Source organism: Drosophila navojoa, chromosome X, assembly GCF_054131105.1.
Source record: "Drosophila navojoa isolate 15081-1374.11 chromosome X, UAZ_NAV_1.0, whole genome shotgun sequence".
Classification (NCBI taxonomy): Eukaryota; Metazoa; Arthropoda; class Insecta; order Diptera; family Drosophilidae; genus Drosophila; species Drosophila navojoa.
In genome coordinates, this window is record NC_142895.1 from 6,530,001 (window position 1) to 6,549,260 (window position 19,260).

Here is a 19,260-nt window from a genome sequence, read left to right on the forward strand (position 1 = left end):
GTGTGTTTATAGAGTGCGCGCCTTTGCACGCTAGAGAAAAGCGTGAGAAATTTTTGGCCGTGGTTTTGTTTGTTTTTTTTTTTTTTGGGCTGTTTGTTGTTGCTTTTATGTTTATTGTTGTTATTGTTGTTGCTATTTTACTTGTCGCTGTCGAAGTTGTTGCTGTGTTTTGGCTGATTTTTTTTTCCTCTTGGTTTTTGCCTTTGTTTTAGTTTTAGTTTTGCGGTTGCTGCTGTTGTTGTTGTTGTTGTTGTTGTTGTCGCTGTTGCTTATTATGCTGATAGCGTTTTTGGGTGGCTTTTGTTTGCTGTTTGCACAGCGTGTGAGTGTGTGTGTGTGTGTGTGTGTGTGTGTGTGTGACAGCAGCAACAACAGCGGCGAAAAATTTAAATTCGATAAGCGCCATTTATAACGGCCAGTGACATTTGTCTGCACCTCTGCCACCCTCCGTCCGCCTACACACACACACACACACATACACACACACATGCTGAATGATAATTAAAATTAGGGTTTATCAGTCAGCTGACAATCAGCGCCTTAGCTTCACTGCAAGCTGAGAGACAATGGCAAGATGTAAGAATATTGCAAACGGGCAGCAACGACTACAGAATACTCATTCAATAGAGGATGAAAATCTCTGTATGATATAGCACAAATATAATCTACATATCCATGTAATGCTTAGCTTGTTGTACATCATGTAAATGCCAGCGAGTTGAGCTCCAATTATGGCACAATTTAAGCCTAGTTATGAGGCGTAATTAACAGCTCATTTGTCTGAGCCGACGCGCTCGCTTGTTGGCTGTGTGAGGGCGTGTGGAGGCAGTTGAGGCATTCAACGGCGTTACACTTGCCTGCATCGCCAAGCGGCCGACTAAACGGTCGAGCATCGAGCCCCAAAACAAGTGCGCAGCCAACAGATTTGTGCGCGGTGCGCATTTCATTGTGCGGTAAATCACACGCAATAAAAAAAAATACATAAAAAAAATAGAAGAAGAAGAAGTAGCAGGGAAAAAATATACCAAAAACTGTGAACGAAAAGCGCTTCACGCTCTATCGATGGAGCGTTGAATGCGCCAGTGCGGCCTCTTCATAGATTCGAGTCAAGCTAAGTCAGCCACGCCCACTGCTAAAATACATGAACCACAAAAGCCTTAACTAATTTGACTAGATAGAAATCAATTGAAAAGTAGATAAGGGCTTGAAGGAAAGAAGAGGCTAGTTATGTAGAGAATGCAAGCTGAGCTTATCGAAGTTCGAAACTCAGTTATCGATACTTATTAAAGGAAATGAACTGTGTTATCGATGGAGCAAATGATTGGAAATATAATAAATAATATAATATAAAATTGAATTTATTTAGTTTTCATTAATGTAAAAATTAGACAGGAAGTCTCTAGAAAAAAGTCGAACTAGAATAAATGAAGAGGAGGAGGAGGGTTAAATGAAGAGGAGCGCTAAATAGATGCAGTTCACTTGGGAACAAAAATATATACGGTCCGCTCAAGGGACCGTTGGTAAACCCGGAAGACGCCGTTTGCTCATATAAGTTTATCTGGAAACCAGAATTTTCGTCTCAATAACCTATAAGTAGAGTCCTTATAACTGAATTCTACTGCATATAAAGCTACTTCATGGGATCTACCACAAACCCTTACAGCCCAGTACAAGCATCTACAAACAAAGCTAATATGCACTGAATAAAAAAAAAATGTGCCCTGAGTTCAGGTAATTTGTATAGGGCATTAAATGGGGAAACATTTGTAGCATATCTCCAATGCAAGTTTCTTTATAATAGCAATGATAAGAACATGAAATGCACCATAAGAAAATATGATGTATTTATACTTTCATCGAGTTCTTATGTGCACAAGATAAACATGCAAATAATATTTCTCTCGAGAACCGCACCTTAACAATGCGCATAAAACATTTTTGCCTTTTTATCATATGTGTATGTATGTATGTATGTATATGTATATATTTTTTTTTATTTTCTGCTGCACTAATTGAGGTCAATTAGTTTACACACAAAGAGAGAGGGAGAGGGGGAGACGGCGGCATGCATGTGCAGACATTTGGCAGTGGAGCGCAGCTGGCGGCATAAATGTTGCAAAGAAAAAAAAATAATAATAATAAAACAAAAATTAAGACAAGCAACAATGTATAGCAACATGTTGCTGTGAAGCATGTTGTTGCTGCCAACAGCAACTGTTGCTGCTGCTGCTGCTGCTGCTGCTATGTCGCAATATAATGCATACGCCGCGTATGACTCAGGCTTGAAATTTCGCTGGGCTAAGATTTATGCCGGGTTCATTTTAATTTTTTTTTTTGGTTTTTTTTGTGCTTTTTTTTTTATTATTATTATTTGTCTGTCCCATCGATCATTCAAATGCGAAATTTATGTTTACGTATTCGCGACAATTTCGTGTTGCATTTCGAATGCCAAGCGGCGAACAAAGCGCGCTCATTGAACAACAAATATATATGTACATACATAATGTAGATATATACATATATACATATGTATATTTGCTTGACTATGCACAACTATATAGCATATGGTTATGTATATACATCTATATCTATATACATTTATCGGGCCGGCGAGGGGTGTCAAGTGTTTGGATTTATGATATATGCATATATATCTATATATGTATATATGTGTATGTATGTATATATCTTCTGGCCCGCTCGTTGCGAAGACAAAGCTATTTATTTATTGTGCTGTGCGGGCAATCAAAACTTATTGTCGCCTGTTGTCTGCTTGCCTCTAACCTAACCGTCTCCATCTCCCTCTCTCTCTCTCTCGCCCCCCTTTGGTCGCTGGCAGGAAATCGCCACACGCCCAATTAGCAAACATTGGGGCGCTTTGGCGTGCGGCACGTTTGTTTAATTTGTGTGCCATTTTTACAATGAAAAATAAGCATATTTTCAGCTGGCTCTTGCTTGCTCCTCTGCTTCTACCTCTGCTTCTTCTTCTCCTTTGCTGAAAGCAGCAAATTGCACACAGATAGCATTATGGGGATAGCTGGGGAAAGCGGGAGAGTCCCCCCCTACAGCCCCTCTAGTGTTTCAAGTGCACTGAACCTTATTTATTGTTGTCTTCTTCTGCTTCTTGTTGTTGCTATTGTTGTTGTTGTTGTTGTTGTTGTTGCTGCGATTTGCTGATCGTTCGTCAGCAACTTTGAATTTTGCCGGCATTTGCTATTTCAAGTCAGTTCATTCGCTAGATTTGTCGCGCTCTCTCTCACTCGACCTCTCTCTCTCTCTCTCTCTCTTTCTCTCCCTTTGAGTGAATGTTGATTAGTATAGTACTCAAAACGACTTAATTTATTGTAATTCTGTATAGTATTCTAGGTAAACTGGGAACTAATAGAGGTATCAATGAAATAGAAAAGAATTTATAGGAATAGTTCAGTAGATCTATTGGAAGTTTGGGTCTAAGTTTAGTATGCTTTATAGATGGACCTCTCTTGCATAAGAATAGACAATAAAAAAAGTATTTGTAACTGCAATAGGTATTCTAGGAAACTGAGAGCAGAATCTATCAAATGGACTCTTACGTAGATCTTATAAATTATGTATAAATGGATCTCTTTCGTAAAAAAAAAATAAATACATAAATAGTAGAATCCCGATAATTCGGGATTTATTTTCGATTTACACAGAAATATAAATAATCGATAATTGTTGAGAACAAATTTCTTTCAAGGTCTTTAGGGGATACTGGAGTACAAATTTTTCGAGACTCGACTGTATGATACATCTATGTATATATTCAATGAAATGAAATACTGCATCCATGAAGAACATGAAAAACTTCTATAGATAGACATCTATAAAACATACTGAATCTAAATAAATGAGTCTAACTCAAGTTCTTAATCATTCGAAAAATATTAAGAAATTCGAAAATATAATAGAAATTAAATAAGGTATTCTTGGTAGTATGGGAACTGAAAAAATCTGCAGTAAAATGCGTTCCAAGTTCTATCAAGAGCTAAGAGAGTTAAATACGGATCACTTCTTATATAAATCATTCATTCATCATTCATTCAGTTATGAATATATATAAGAAACAAAAACTGAGAACCTAGTCTAATCCATAATCGATTTAAATTTAATTTCTCTAACTAACTTCTTCTTGTATTCTCTCTCATTTCCACAGAAACCGGCCTGGCTTTGGCCGTTTCCTGCAGCACCTTGGGCTGCAAGAATGGCGGCACCTGCATCACACAGACGAATGGCAAATCCTACTGCTCGTAAGTAAAAAAAAAAGAAAAGAATATAAATAACTAAATAAAGTCAAAAACATGTATTTAAGCGGAAGGAAGCGTACAAACGTTAATTAGGCGTAGTTTACAACGGCGAATCTCGATCGGCGCAATTTATGATAATTTATGCAGCAGCAGCTGTGTGTGTGTGTGTGTGTGTGAGCGGGACAGGGCTAACAAATTTGTTGCCCTGAACTTGGGATTGATTTGCTCAGTCATTAGCATAAGTTTGCTGCTTCTTTATTTTCGCTGGCCAGCGGCATTTGCATATGTCAATCAATTGGCCGAGATCGACGGCTGGCTATGTGGCCAAGGACACACGCGCTAAGCCAATTGAAATTGAAATGGAAATTGAATTTAAATTGAATTTGATATTGAAATTGAAATTGAAAATGGAATTGGAATTGGAATTGAATTTGCGGCTGCGATCAATGCGAATTGACATTTGTTGGCCCGTTGCTTCAATTCACTCGAATTTCGTCTAGACAATGGGCCAATGAATAAGTAGAATAAAGCAGCAGACGCTGCAGAAGAAGTCTGAAGGATTGAAACGGAGCTGAAATTCAATTTCCCTTGCGCTGAGCTGACAGACAAAAGAGCGCCCGCACATTAGACGAAGACATGAGACATGAGGAATCTTGACAGTGGAACGATGAGGCTTCGTGCCTTTGTCCATGTTCTCAACATTATGCGTTTTGCCGAGAGGCAGATAAGAGAGTGAGAGAGTGAGAGCGTGAGAGGGTGAGAGAGCGGCAGAATTTTCACTGCTTGTTGCAACACATTTCGTTTGTCACTTGTCGTGGTCGGCAATGATTTTAGTTTGGCTTTTGGTTTTGGAATTTTTTTATTTTTTTGTGGCAATGCATTTCCTTTTTCGCTTCGCTGCTTTTGTCAGTTATTTTTGTGGCCTGCTCTTGTAATAAATCACATGCGAATGCGGCTCGAACACAAATGGCACGTACTCAACGCATAACTCGAGCTGAGTTATGATATGGCTGCGAGACGCAGACACGACGAAAACTTTGTGTTCGGTTTTGGTTTTTTTTTCTTTACTGACAGAGTCTGTCAAAATTTTACGAGTCTGCGAGCATGGCATAATTAAAACAAGTGAAGAGGAGGCATGAAGAAGAAGAAGAAAAATAAAGTCTGGGCGTGCATTGTACTCGAAACCGGGGCGAGATCGTTTGAACATCGATTGCATTGCCAAGCAGTTGGCCTCCCTCTCTCCCTCTCTCTCTCTCGCTATCTCTCTCCCACTTGCAGCTTCGTCTTTATGTCATGATCAGTGATCAGTGATCTTTGTATGATCTATCGCACGATTGAGGGCGCTTTCATTGAGCTCTTGAGAAACTCATGTATTTGCTTTGTTTTTTTCTTCTGCTTTGCGTTTTTTTTTGTTGTTTTTGCCTTTAGCTGTTTGAACTGATCTTTGCTCTCGGCTGTATATGTATATCTATTCTCAAGTTGATCGTTAGGGCTGTGATCTTTATCGGCCGGCTGCTGCCTGCGCTGTATTTACAATTTCTAGCCATTTAATTAACTTATTGGCCCACATACATATCAATGCATTCGATTTGTTTGGCAATGCGAGAATCTCTTAGAGCTGATCGCTGATCGCTGTTCGTTCGGTAGCTATGCGGTTTTATTACGGCTATTGCGTTGATAAGTCAGTGGGTCAAGTATTGTTTTAGCTGATTTCAGCCATTTCGAGTTGCTCGAAAAGTGATCTTTGAGGCTTATCTTTATAGACTCTAGCCAGGCTTGCCACATGCATATGCATGAGACATGTTCTCTCTCTCCATGGCTGTGATCGTGAGTGATCAACCATTGCAACTTCTGCCAGCTCCTCCATGCCACGTATCTACTCTCCCTCCTCTCTCTTTCTGTCTCTCTGTCTCTCTCGCTTTGGCTATCACTATCTTTAGCAGGCAATTACATAAAAGCGCTTAAGCTTTTAGCCTAAAAATGCGACCGCTTTTCGGCTGCCGCTGCCGTTGACGTTGGTTTTACGACATTTTCTCTGGACTGAGTCGACGACGATCGCGGCTGATGATCAAGCCATGTGGCAGTATATTTGGCTTCTTAGTCGCTGACTCTGACTCTGACTCTGACTCTGGCTGTGGCTCTGATCATCATCAACGGCACGATCGGGCAGTAGAGACTGCTCCATTGCAGTCTTTACATATGTAACTGATCTGGCTACTCTCTCACTCTCTCTCTCTCTCTCTCTCTCTCTCACTCTCCTCCCTCTCCTGCTCAGTCTCAATGTGCGATAACATCGCTTGAACTTTGTCAGCCATTGAGTCGGTTAGAGTAACTGTCTTTGCCTAGGCTTTAGGTATTAGAGAATTGCGCGTATGTCTGACTGCATTTAATACCCTTCACAGTGGGGCATTATCATTTGATTAGCTCTCCCCAGTGCCATCAAGCATTGTATAACTCTCAAAATAGTTGAGCGCCTCGAGGGTATTTGATCTTTAGCATCGACTAAATCATGACTCCAGCTTCGTTTCTGGGCACACACATTACCGCATTTTGTCTTGATTTCGAATTGGTGCACAGCTCCAATGATTATTTTGCAAATTTGAAAATTTCACGAGCTTTGCTTGGGTTGCTCAACTATTTTTTTTGTTTTTTTTTAGTTTCTGTAGTTTTTTGTGTGGCAAACTGTGTTTAAGTTTTGCCGTTTAGCGATCAGCCTGATACGATCAGCAGGCCAATCTGCCTGCCAGCCAAGCCGAGCTTAGTCTCAGTCTCTGTTTCTCTCTCTGTCTGCCTCGATCTGTCTCTGTTTGCTCTGCGGTTGTTTGTTTAATTGACTTGATTGCTCGAGTTGATGGCTTGTGCAGGACACGACGTGACGTTTGCAGATCGAGCCGAGTCGTTTATGTCAGCGATTCAGCTGTGATTGGCTTGCCAGCTAGTCGCTCAACTGATTTCTATACACAAATACATATATACACACATATATCATGTCAAATATCCATTTTGGGCTGCCTGCATCGCCCACCTTCGCACAATTATGCACTTGAGTGTGCTGTAAACAGAACAAAAAAAAAAAAAAAAACAGTATAAAAAAATTACAAAAAAAAATAATAAAATAAAAAATCGTTTCAATTGTTAACTGTTCTTTCTCAGCTGCGTCTTCTTCTACAACAATTGTTTCTTCTATTATTTCTCGATTTTTATTGTTTAGCCAAGCATATAAATTTTGTGTTTTTGGGCTTGCGGTTTATGACATGTTAATGAGCAGCTCCCACAAAAACGAAGAAGAAGAAGAAGAAGCAGAAGGAGAAAAAACACACATACACAAAAAGAAGATGAAATATATATGTAGATAGAAGCCAAAGATTGTCTTGGACCGCGTATGCGGCAAATTGAAAATTTCGCTTTGAAGTGCAAACGATCAACAATCAACCGAAAAAAAAAACACAAAAAAAAAAAAACAGTAACGAAAAATACAAATCAGATAAATATAAAAACTCATATTGCTGCGTGATGATGAGCCTGCTGATGATGACTCATCTGTTGCCACATTATCTCTACGCAAATATTTGGCAAAAGAAATTTGCTTAGGAAATTCGAAGAGTTTTTATGAGCTCTGTGAGCGCGGGCTACGTTGCAGTTAATCGGAGGTGTTGATAGTTATAGGCCTTAAATGTTTAGAAACATATGCTTATGCTGCACTCAGTTTTCAATTTGTTTTCCACAAGCTCTATAAGTTTTCACAGGGAAAGGCTTGGGTTAGGTTAGGTTTTGTTGATGAGAATTGGGTTTTCCTTTCCCATGGCTCATTAGGTTTCGTTGATGAGAATTCTGCAATAGTTGCAAATGACAAGATGATATTCTATGTATATAATCATAGATTATCATATCTGCTACTCAAATAGTGTTTAAAGAGCATTCTTGAAGTTGAGCAATCGAATGGCTTTCAACTATATGTCTTACGTTTAGTCATCATCCATGCCTTCAAGTCGTAAATATTTTGTTTTAAATTTTAGACCATATGTGCTGGTAGTTTATACGCTAGCTATTGCCGTGAAGTGTTTATCAAGTGACCGTTTACACGGTGACAGTTCACAAGGTAAAGTCACCGAATTGCTGACCCGAAGCAAGGCAGAAAAAGCAAAGGCAGCAACAGCAACAACAACAACAACAACAAATAAACAACAATAAAGCGCAAAGAATTTTATGCGCTTATACAGAGACTTGCCTGGGGCAAGTTCGTTGCCTAAGTCTTTCGTTTTGTATTGTGCAGCTCAGTTCATTGTTTCAGGCAGAGCGAGAGAGAGAGAGAGAGAGCTGGAGAGTTTGTGTGTGTGCGTGCGTCTGTGTATTGCTTAATGCCCATGCTTCTATATATTTCCATTTAATTTCATTTCCCCACACGCGGCCGCAGACAAACAGCAGCAGCAGCAGCAAAAGACGAAGCAGCCGAACAATAATAACAACAGCAGCAACAACAACAACAGCAACAACAATTTTAGTTTTTATTTCAACTCTCGGCTCACACGCTTTGCACTTGAAATGTTCTTTTTGGCTTTCCTTTGCCTTTGGCTGTGCTTGTTGCTGCTGGCTTACCTGGGCAACGTCTTTTTCTTGGACGCGACCCGCCCGTCACCGCACCGCACCGTGCCGCCCTGCCCGTTAGCTTAGCTTTACCCTACCTGCTGGTTGCCCTGCTAACAATAAAAAGTGAAAAATTTTCAAGCTCTTCGTGCAATTACTTTAATTAACTCATCATTAAGCACGACAGCAGCAGCAGCCGCAATGCTCATGTGTGTGTGTGTGTGTGTGTGTGTGTATTTCTAATACATTCACAGCAACAGGGCTGGCCAAAGGAAATGACAATGAAAATGCCCAAGCACAAAAGTCAAAAGCAAATGCCGCGCTAATCTCTTAAGCGTCTCGGCCAAGCAGGCAGCCGAGGCAGCAGCAGCAGCCGAAGCAGCAGCAGCAGCTTTTTATGTTACAGTTACAGTTAGCAGTGCTGCTGCTGCTGCTGATGACACATTTAGAGAGCGTCAGCTGGCGGCCATTTTGTAGCTGCATCTGTCTCTCGCTCGCGCTCTGTCTCTGGCCGTGGCGCATCCTTCGATTTTTATCAGCAGGGCCGCAGCTTCAGTCAAACTTGTTTGCAACCTGCTTTGATTGCTTTTTAGTGTTGCTGCTGCTGTTGCCGTTGCTGTTGCCGTTGCTGTTGCTGTTGCTATAACAAATCAGCAGCAGCTCCTATCCAGCTCAGCTCCAGTTAGTTCCCAGTTCCCCTGACAGAGCGTAGCGAATATTTATTGTGCATTCCGCTTGCATTTTACATTCTTACCTTATACAGCAGCAGCAGCAGCAGCAGCAGCAATGGCTATAAATTGTTGCCATACACACATGCACACACACACACACATACAGCTAAAGTGGCATGAGCAATACTCAAGCCTTTTTGCTCTTCATTTTGCGCGCCCTTTTTATGTTTTTGCAGCCAAGGCGTTGGCGTACAAAATTCCTTTAGCCTGGCTGATTGTTTCCCTGTCTTGGCCATTGCCATTGCCTCTACCTTTATCTTTGCCTGTTTTTTGGTTTTTGATATTTCGTATTTCTCAAGTCGCCTGATTTCATTTCATTTAATTTCGTTGCGTTGCGTTGCGTTGCGCTCGTCAAATTAAAACATTTTATTGAAACTCAATTAACGTATTTTGCGCATTCTCACGGCGAACTTGCAACAGGCAGCAGCAGCAGCAGCAGCATTTTTAATTACATACACACGTACATACATATATTGCTATTTGAGGCGTCGTCTTGTGGCATTACGTAAATCTAGTATTGTTTTAGACCATGTCATAACTGAGATATGAGCCAATGTTGACAGCTGCCATAATTCCCATGCCGTGTTACCGTCGCTCTTTTGTGGCCTATTGCAGTGATCATGCGACAATACAATAGTGATTCATTTTCTCTCTCTCTCGCTCTCGCTCTCGTTCTCTAGCTATCTCTGTCCCTTCATTTATCCATAGAGCTAATTAGTTGGAAAAATAGTTTTACATGAAATCTACAAATGAAATTATATAAGAAGTTATGAAATCTGCGATAATCAATGCGGGAGAGTCTAAGCAATAGAAGTAACTGTCAAAGTTGACAAGAAGTTTATAATTAGAATAATAATTGCATGTTTGACAGATTCGTAAAGGTTTTATATGCAGTTTTTAGTTCATATTGTCTAAGATTACTTAAACAAAGTTAGTCTAGATGTTAGATGTGACTGTCAAATTTGACAAGCAGTTAGTTATCGCAATGATCATACACTTAAGAAGAGTATTGTGTAAGGTTTCTAAGTAATATCAACAAATGAAGTCACAAATAGTAGCTAGCTGTTAAAAGTGACTGTCAAATTTGACAAGCAGTTAGTTTTCCCAATAATCATATAATTAATATAAGTATTATGTTGAGTTTTTAAGTAATATCAACAAATAAAGTCGCAAATAGTAGCTAGCTGTTAAAAGTGATTGTCAAATTTGACAAGCAGTTAGTTTTCCCAATAATCATACACTTAAGAAGAGTATTGTGTAAGGTTTCTAAGTAATATCAACAAATGAAGTCACAAAGAGTAGCTAGCTGTTAAAAGTGATTGTCAAATTTGACAATCAGTTAGTTTTCCAAATAATCATACACTTAAGAAGAGTATTGTGTAAGGTTTCTAAGTAATATCAACAAATGAAGTCACAAAGAGTAGCTAGCTGTTAAAAGTGATTGTCAAATTTGACAAGCACTTCCTTGCCATAATGTCCTTATGCTTTAGATAACAATCAGTTGATCTTTGTAGGTTATATTGAAGATTCTTTAAGCAAATGCCAGTCTTAACTTTAACTTTAAGCTAGCTGTTTGAAGTGACTGTCAAATTTGACAAGCAGTTCATTATATCAAGACTCCTATACTTTATATAAATTCCGATAATGTACATATGAAGATAAATTCATATCACTTTTAGCTCTAGCTTTCAGTTAATATCAAAAATGCCTTAAGCAAATGTAGAGCTCGCTTAACTAGCTGTTAAATATTTGACAACTGTATTGGCCGGCAAGAATGTTGCGCAACATAAAAGTTTGACTGGCTATTGTGAATGAGCAGTCGCCGCTGGTTACCTGTAAATTATTTGATGAACTGGTTGCTCGTAAAATATGCATTTTTGTTGCTGTTGTTGTTGTTGTTGTTGCTGTTGTTGTTGTTGTTGTTTTTGCTTCTCATCTGTTTACCTGCGCATGCGCAGCAAACAAAAGGCGGCCAGGCCGCCGCTCAGGCATTAGATGGATGGATGACTCGATGGATAGACAGCTAAAAGCGGAAAGAAATGCTTGTGGTGTAAAATTTGTAGCCCAGGCCAGCCATGCCTGGGGTCACGCATTTTGTGAAACATAACAAAACACACGACGACGATGAAGAGGAGGAAGACGAGAAACCGGGTACGCCGCGGAGCAAAGCTGAAAAGTTATAGCCGCAATTGAGTTGGAGTTTTAGGGTTTTGAGCCGAGGCTCAGCTGCTAAACAAATAGATAAATAATGCCTAGGGTGAAATGCAGAGCTGAATAGAGATGGCAATACGAATGGTGAAAGAGCTAGAGAGTTGAGCTAGCGATACGTATATATGTATGAATGTATATACTAGATCTGAAGGGACAGTGACTCAGAATGGCACATTGACATAGTACGAGCAACAACAAAACGACAACAACTCGGCTCTAGCCTGTCTCTCTCTCTCTCTCTCTCTCTCTCTCACTCTGTCTGGCTGTGCATGTTGCACCTGCTCAGTTTGTGTTTTTGGTGCCCTGTCGTTTGGCATTGTTGGCTTTTCACGTGAAAAACATGCACAGCCGCCATGGCATGTTCGTAATGTGAGAAGTGTGCGCTGTTTACCCAAAAAAAAAAAAAAGAAAAGAAAATACTGAAATGAAAAGAAAAAAAAAACCAGAACATTAAACAGCTGAAAGACAACAACAACAAGAAGAACAAGAACAGAAAGCATCTTAGAACTTTTGCTCAGCATTTTACTGTCGTTTGTCTCAGCTTTTCTATTTTTTTCGGCTGTTGCTCATGTCTTTGGTTTATGTTTTTTTCTGCTTAACCTGTGGGACATAACTCTATATATGTGTGTGTGTGGTGTACTTTTCTTTTTGGCCATAAAGAGCGCAGCTTTGACATTGACAACAAGCAGGACGGAGCATGGATTGGATGGCTCAATAAGATCAGATTAGATGGTTGGCATGCAAATTTTTGAAGAGTTCCCAGTTCGAAAAGCAATTGATAGGCAGATAGTCTGATATATAGAGTTGTGCATGGAAAAAACGATCTAATTAAAGAGGTTTTTGCGATATGGCCCTTCTCGGTGATTCTCAGTTTGCTGAAATTTTGGATAACTAATCTCATAGTGTCATAAAATACAAAAATGACGCAAGGTCAATTATGTTGACCCTTTTAGGTGATTCTCAGCTATTGAAAATTAGTTTTACAGCACATTTTAGCTTATCTCATGTACTTTAATCTCAACATCTGCTCTCCTTGCATTGTGAAATACACATATAAGCACAGATCGATTGACTGATCTGACGAATTTCTAGGTGATTCTCAGAAATTAAAAAATTAGCAAAAAAAAAAAACTTAAGTATATATTTTGATCTCAACATTTGCACTCGCTTCATCACATAGCGATTGTAGGCTTAACCCTTGGGAGACTTTGCCGCCCTTCTATGCGATTCTCAGTTGACAGCAGAGTCTCTTATCTCTCAGTTGACAAACTGCAATGACAACTTGCTCTGCTCTAATTTTGCATTCGCATGCAAAATCTTAATCTTCGCTTCGATTGACGGCGGGGTCATCTCGCATGTCGCCCAACTCAGACAACAGAGGGCGCAACTGTTTCGATAATCAAGCCAAATGCGAACGTCAATTAAATTAGCAACATTGTTTAGGTTAAGCAACTAATTAGCATAGGGAATGATCTTTGTCCGATTTGCAGTGCAGTGCCTTGTGGATGCTGAATGACGTTGCCATAATGGGTATGCTGGGAATGCAGCCGACTCTGAGACAGACCAGAAGCAGCAGTAGTAGCAGCAGTAGCAGCAGCAGCAGTAGTAGCAGGAGCAGCAGGAGCAGCAGTAGCAGCAGCAGAAACAGAAACAGAGACAGAGTTCGACTGATTGCATACACAAGGCACGCACAAGGAGAGCAACAACAACAACAACAACAACAACAACAACAACAACAGCAGCAGCAACTCATCAAGAGAAGCGTAGCCGAGTGCCTGCTCAAGTTTGCAAACAAAGATCAATATCATGGCAGCAGGAGCAGCAGCAGCAGCAGCATCAACATGATTGCTTTTTGCCAAATAAAAAGGAAAATTATGCTTTAATTGGGCGCTTTTGTCAACCAGGCAGCCAGACGAGCCAGACGAGCCCCAACCGAGCCTTTAATTGCAACCTGGCTAAAGACATTGACAGCGATGTTAACTGGGCGATAAGCATTTTTTGGCACTGCTCCCCACAGTTACCGCGCTCTCGCTCTGTCGCCATCGCCCCTTGGCCTCCCCTTGCACACATTGTCGTTTGTCGATCTTGATATGTGTTAGCTCAGCAGAATACATCCAGGCAACTGTCTAGCGAGCGGCGAGCGTGTGAATTGCATTGCTCTGCAGAAATTAGATACCCAGGGCGCATTACAAACAACCAACAGGCAGCGAGCTCGGTTAACCAGCAGCTAACTAGGCGTTGTACTTGTAGATCTGCAGCTGCAGCCACAGTTGAAGCCATAGACCATAAACCAAATAGACCAAGACAGCCGACCGACCAGAGCATAGATGACTGATCATCGGGCAAAGACATTAAATCATCCTCTGGTTATGGATACCAACATTCGATAGCCTCCAGTGGATGCTGCTGCTGCTGCTGCTGCGGTTACGCTCGTGAGAAGCTCAATCTCTAACTGAAGCTTTATAAAGTTATGATTATGAACATTTCTCTCTCTCTCTGTCTCACTGTCTCACTGTCGTCGACGACCGCAAATTGAAATCGCCAGCAACGACAGCGATTGAGACTGAGCATGCCAAATAGATATACATACATACAGACATACATACATACATACATACATATACATAATACATATATTTATAGATATCTGTATATAGATATATTTTCATCTTTTATTTTTCTCACACAAGGCCAACAATTCTTTTATTGGTCTGACAGTGGTATCTCATATAGATGGTGATGTTTGATGATTTGATGTGAACGTGACCGTTAGCTTATTAGAAATGCAGTCGAATTCACCACGCACACGCATGCGCATGCGCATGCAAATGTTGCAAAACAGAAAAAAGTAAATGAGCAAATGGCAAAAACATGGTGTTCATGAAGTCTGAGAAATTTGGCTGCAACTCACCACACTTTGGCCAAACTCACCACACCCACTAATCTCACCACACTTGCACAAAGTTTGCAAATTAATTGCATTTGCATATTTAGCTGTTTGAATGCAAACTCACCACAGCTGCTGGAATCTCACCACACCCTCAGCTTGTGTCACAGCTTAGCCATTCAGCTCTATGGCAGCCCGCCATGACATTCACCACAGCTGCTGGGATCCCACCACGCCCATGCACGTGACTCACGCAGCTGTCACGCGGCCATCTCTAGCAGCTGGCCCCAAACACACCCTGGACTCTCTTGGTTTTGTTTGCCAATGCGAGTCACGTTTTCATTTATTTTTCTTTCCTTTTGTATTTGGTGTTTTTCTCCTTTACTCAGTTTTTTTCTCTCCTCCGCCATAGCCAACGTTGCTATTGCTACAGCTATTGTTGTTGTTGCTGTTGTTGTCTGTTCATTTGAAAACGCCAGCAGAAACAACACGAAACAAGTTAGCAAACTGGGCAGCAGCTAAACACAGCTCAACACCCTGCACTGTGGGCACCTGGATGGCCCGAAAGCCAGAGCTCAGCTCAACTGGCTCGCGTATAATTTATATTACATTAATTTAATAAAAAGAAGAAGAAAAAACAATCAGCAGCAGCAGCGGCAGCGACAGCGGCAGCGCCTGACACCTCATTTGAATGGAAGGCAAAGTCTCTTATCAAGCAGCATCGGCTGCTGGCTGGCCAACAGAGGCCCGTTTCGGCTGCCACAATTGCAGCAGCAACAGCAACAGCAGCAGCAACAGCAACAGCAGCAACAGCAGCAGCAGCAGCAGCCAAACATCGATTTCTCAGGCCAACAACAACATGTTTGTGGGCAACTGTTTTGCCTACCGCCATTTAATTTTCTCGTACAGTTTCGATTAAGATCAACAATCGAACACACACACACTCGCACACACACTTACGCACACTAGGCTGGGCACTTTGTGTTACAAATTAATGCTAAATCTAAAGCATTTTCACACACTTGTAACGGTAACGAAGCAGCCGTTCTCAATACCCGCTGTCCAGCTGGCTCTGCCAAACCCACTCCCCACTCCCCGCCCACTTTGGCCATTGGCCAAATGCAGCAGTTGCCTTAATGATTATTCATTGGCTGCCACAGCTTTTAGCTGCTGCTACATCTGCTCGGATGCTGCTGCTGCTGCTGCTGCTGCTGCTGCTGCAATGCGTGTAATTTTCTCATTGCTTTGGCTTTGACTTTGGCTTCGATGAAAATTTAATATGCAATCAAGATCGCGCACAAATTACCGTACATAAAAAAAAACAAAAACAAAATAGTTTTCTCAAGGGAAAACAACAATGTGCAAGTTGTCGTTCGACTTTAACTGCAACTTCAGGCGTAATCATCATTAGCAACAGCAGCAGCCACGTCATTCACAGCAACATCATGATCATCATCATGATGATCATCATCATCAACGTCATCGTCATTGGCAATCGAAGCGCGCTTCGTTGTTGCATTTGTTGCCTGCAATTACTTTGCTAATTTGTTGTTGTTGCTGTTGTTGTTGTTGTCGTTGCTGCTGTTGTTGTTGTTGTTGTTGTCAGTCGACTCATATTGTGCATACTTAAATACGCGCCTTGTTGTTTGTTTGTGTTGCATGTTGCAGCTGTTTGCTTGACCAACATTTGTCAGGCAAGCATTAAGCATTCTCTGTGATGTTCGAGCTTCAAGCAGCTTTTGTCTTGAAGCTTAAGGCTGCGTGCGCCGGACAAAAGCTGATTGATTTGCCAAATTGCTTGGGAACGACGCTAGACGCTTGAGAGAGAGCTAATTAAGCCATCTCTCTATGCCTTATGTATGTGTGTGTGTGTGTGTTTAATGGGTTTAATTTATGGCTGACTAAAACTTAGCCATGCTGACTTAGGCTAATGCAAGTTGTTAGCTAGATTTAGTGTTATCTCAGGCCCTATTTGTAATGCAAAATCGAATCAATTCAAGCTTCAATCGAATAGAACTTCTTTCAATGTCTCTTACATTCATAAGCGCATTATCGATTTGTGATTAATCGATAAATGCAATCATATTAAAGCCAAACACGCACACTCAATCGAAAACTTGATTAAGAAATTCAATCAAATATCGATGGAAATCTATTCATAAATAGACTTTGGTCGCAGTGTAACCAAACTGTGAAAGCAATTGGTAAATGGCTTAGCTGCCGGCTTATGGACCACAGCTAGCGGAAATGAGGCAACTTTGTCAGTTTGTCAGTTGCTTTAACACTTTGGACGCTTATCGATGGACGTAAATCTGCCGCCGAGCGGCGTCCGCTCTAGAGCGGCTGCTCTATAAACTATATCAAACGTGTGTGCATTAGATGCATATTTGAATGCATCAGCAGATTGCAAATCGCACACACACACACACACATACACATATGGTGTATACAGTTACTTTATCTATATCTATTTGCTTGCATCTTTTGCAGTTGCGATACACGCTACGTTGGCGACTACTGTGAACATCGGAATCCCTGCCTCACTGGCCACGGACGCTGCCAGAATGGCGGCACCTGTCAGGTGGCCTTTCGGAATGGCCGGCCTGGCATCTCGTGCGTCTGTCCGCTCGGATTTGAGGAGTCGCTATGCGAGATTGCAGTGGCGAATGCCTGCGATCAGGCCCGCTGCTTCAATGGCGGCACCTGCCAGCTGAAGACGTTGCAGGAGTACAGCTGCATCTGTGCCAATGGCTATACGGGTAAGTTGGCACCTCCGCTCGACTACACTCAGTAGCGGCAGTCAATCAGATGCTTAATCCTAACTGATTAACACAACTTCCTCTTGCTCTCTCTCTCTCTCTCTCTCTCTCTCTCTCTCTGTCTCTCTCTGTCTCTCTGTCTTTGTCTCCTTAGGCGATCACTGTCAGACACAGAATCTGTGCGCTAGCTCACCCTGTCGCAATGGCGGCACCTGTTCCGCCCTGGCCGGCAGCAGCCGATTCACTTGCAATTGTCCGCCGGGCTTTACGGGTCACACCTGCTCCGAGGATGTGGAGGAGTGCCAATCGAATCCTTGCCAATATGGCGGCACCTGTGTCAACACGCATGGCTCCTATCAGTAAGTAAACCAAATACAGAACTTTTTTTTTATGTGATCTATAAATGGGGCGTACAATTGGAGTGGATGCTCTCTTGTAGAGTTCATATAGGCAAGAATGTATTTAGAAGGATTTTTTCATGGGGTGATCGAGCAACTGATTCAGCAGAACTCGAACGATGGATTGGTAGTGTTATATTTAGATAAAAGTAGAGTTATATTTAGATAGAGCGTGTATTTTCCAGAAAGTACTCTACTTTAGATAAAAGTAGAGTTATATTTAGATAGAGCGTGTATTTTCCAGAAATTACTCTTACGTCTATTTCGCTCACTCTCTCTTGTAGTACAGAGATCAGATTATATTAGGATTATATGCTAGACTAGATTGGATTAAGGATCGTGCAATGAATGATGAAGAAACCATGTCTTCTCGCACTCTTTCTCTCTGCAATGGAGATCATAGTGATATCATTACATTGAGATGATCAGACTTTATTTCATTAAACTATATGTTTATATATGCCCTCTCTCTCTCTCCTTACTGTACTTTATGCTATTAATGAGCATATTGATTTGATTAGTTTCGATTAGATTGAGAAATGATCTTGCAAGAATCGTTTTCTATCTCTCGCTCTATCATTCCCTTATCGTATGATCATATTATGATCATGTGTAATAGGATATATCTAAATAGATAAGATTAGCTGATCATATACTGAAGAATAATTCAAGTAACTAAGCTCTCTCTCTCTCTATCTCTCGCTCTCTCCCTATAAGTATACCCTTAGTCAGATCTAGAAACCTCTGTTGGACCATCACTCTCGGCTCAGTCAGTCACTGATATATTTCGCTCATAACTCAGCGCATGACAAGTGCAAATTTGGTTGCTTGTTCGACAAAAGATCAGACACGTTCCGATTGTGGACCGGGCAGAGGGGCTGAGGGGAGGTGCCATGGGGCATGGCTATAAGGCGGATTTCGATGTATATCAAAGAAAACAAATCGCCGCATTTGCATATTTATCTAATTTATCGAAAAGCCGTTTGTGGCTGTGCGCCAAATTAATGACAATTTAAAACTAATAATTTATAAAATCGAATTCAACTCTGAATCTTCTCCATCTACATTAGCATGCTGAAGCGATTAAAATAGTTTATTGAGTTTTGGCAAGCGAGAGAGAGAGAGAGGGCTAAAATAAACACTGAACAACAAATTGCCAATTGGTCCAAGTTTCCACTCTAATTAAAATATACAAAAACTATTGAATTAAATCAGACTCACACACACACACACACACACGCACACACATTGGCAGTGATGTTGCATTCAAGTCGAGCCAATGGAAACGCCGCAACTAACCGAAATTTCCGGCGCTTTGTTTCGCAGCGCGCTTAACTGACTTGTTCGACATGTAAATTAATTCATTGGCAGCATTTGCATTTTTAATTCGAGAGATACCCTAACCGAAAGCTAAACGAACGC

General features: G+C 41.0%; 1 protein-coding gene across 1 annotated transcript in view; it reads left to right on the forward strand.

The window, feature by feature from the left end:
* The window catches only part of N (neurogenic locus Notch protein), a 53,456-nt gene that overhangs the window by 15,581 nt on the left and 18,615 nt on the right, over positions 1–19,260 (forward strand). Inside the window, exons 2-4 of the mRNA XM_089265056.1 lie at positions 4,178–4,271; positions 17,172–17,440; positions 17,595–17,799. Coding sequence (XP_089121182.1) covers positions 4,178–4,271; positions 17,172–17,440; positions 17,595–17,799 — 568 coding nt within the window. The remainder of the gene's footprint in view (positions 1–4,177; positions 4,272–17,171; positions 17,441–17,594; positions 17,800–19,260) is intronic.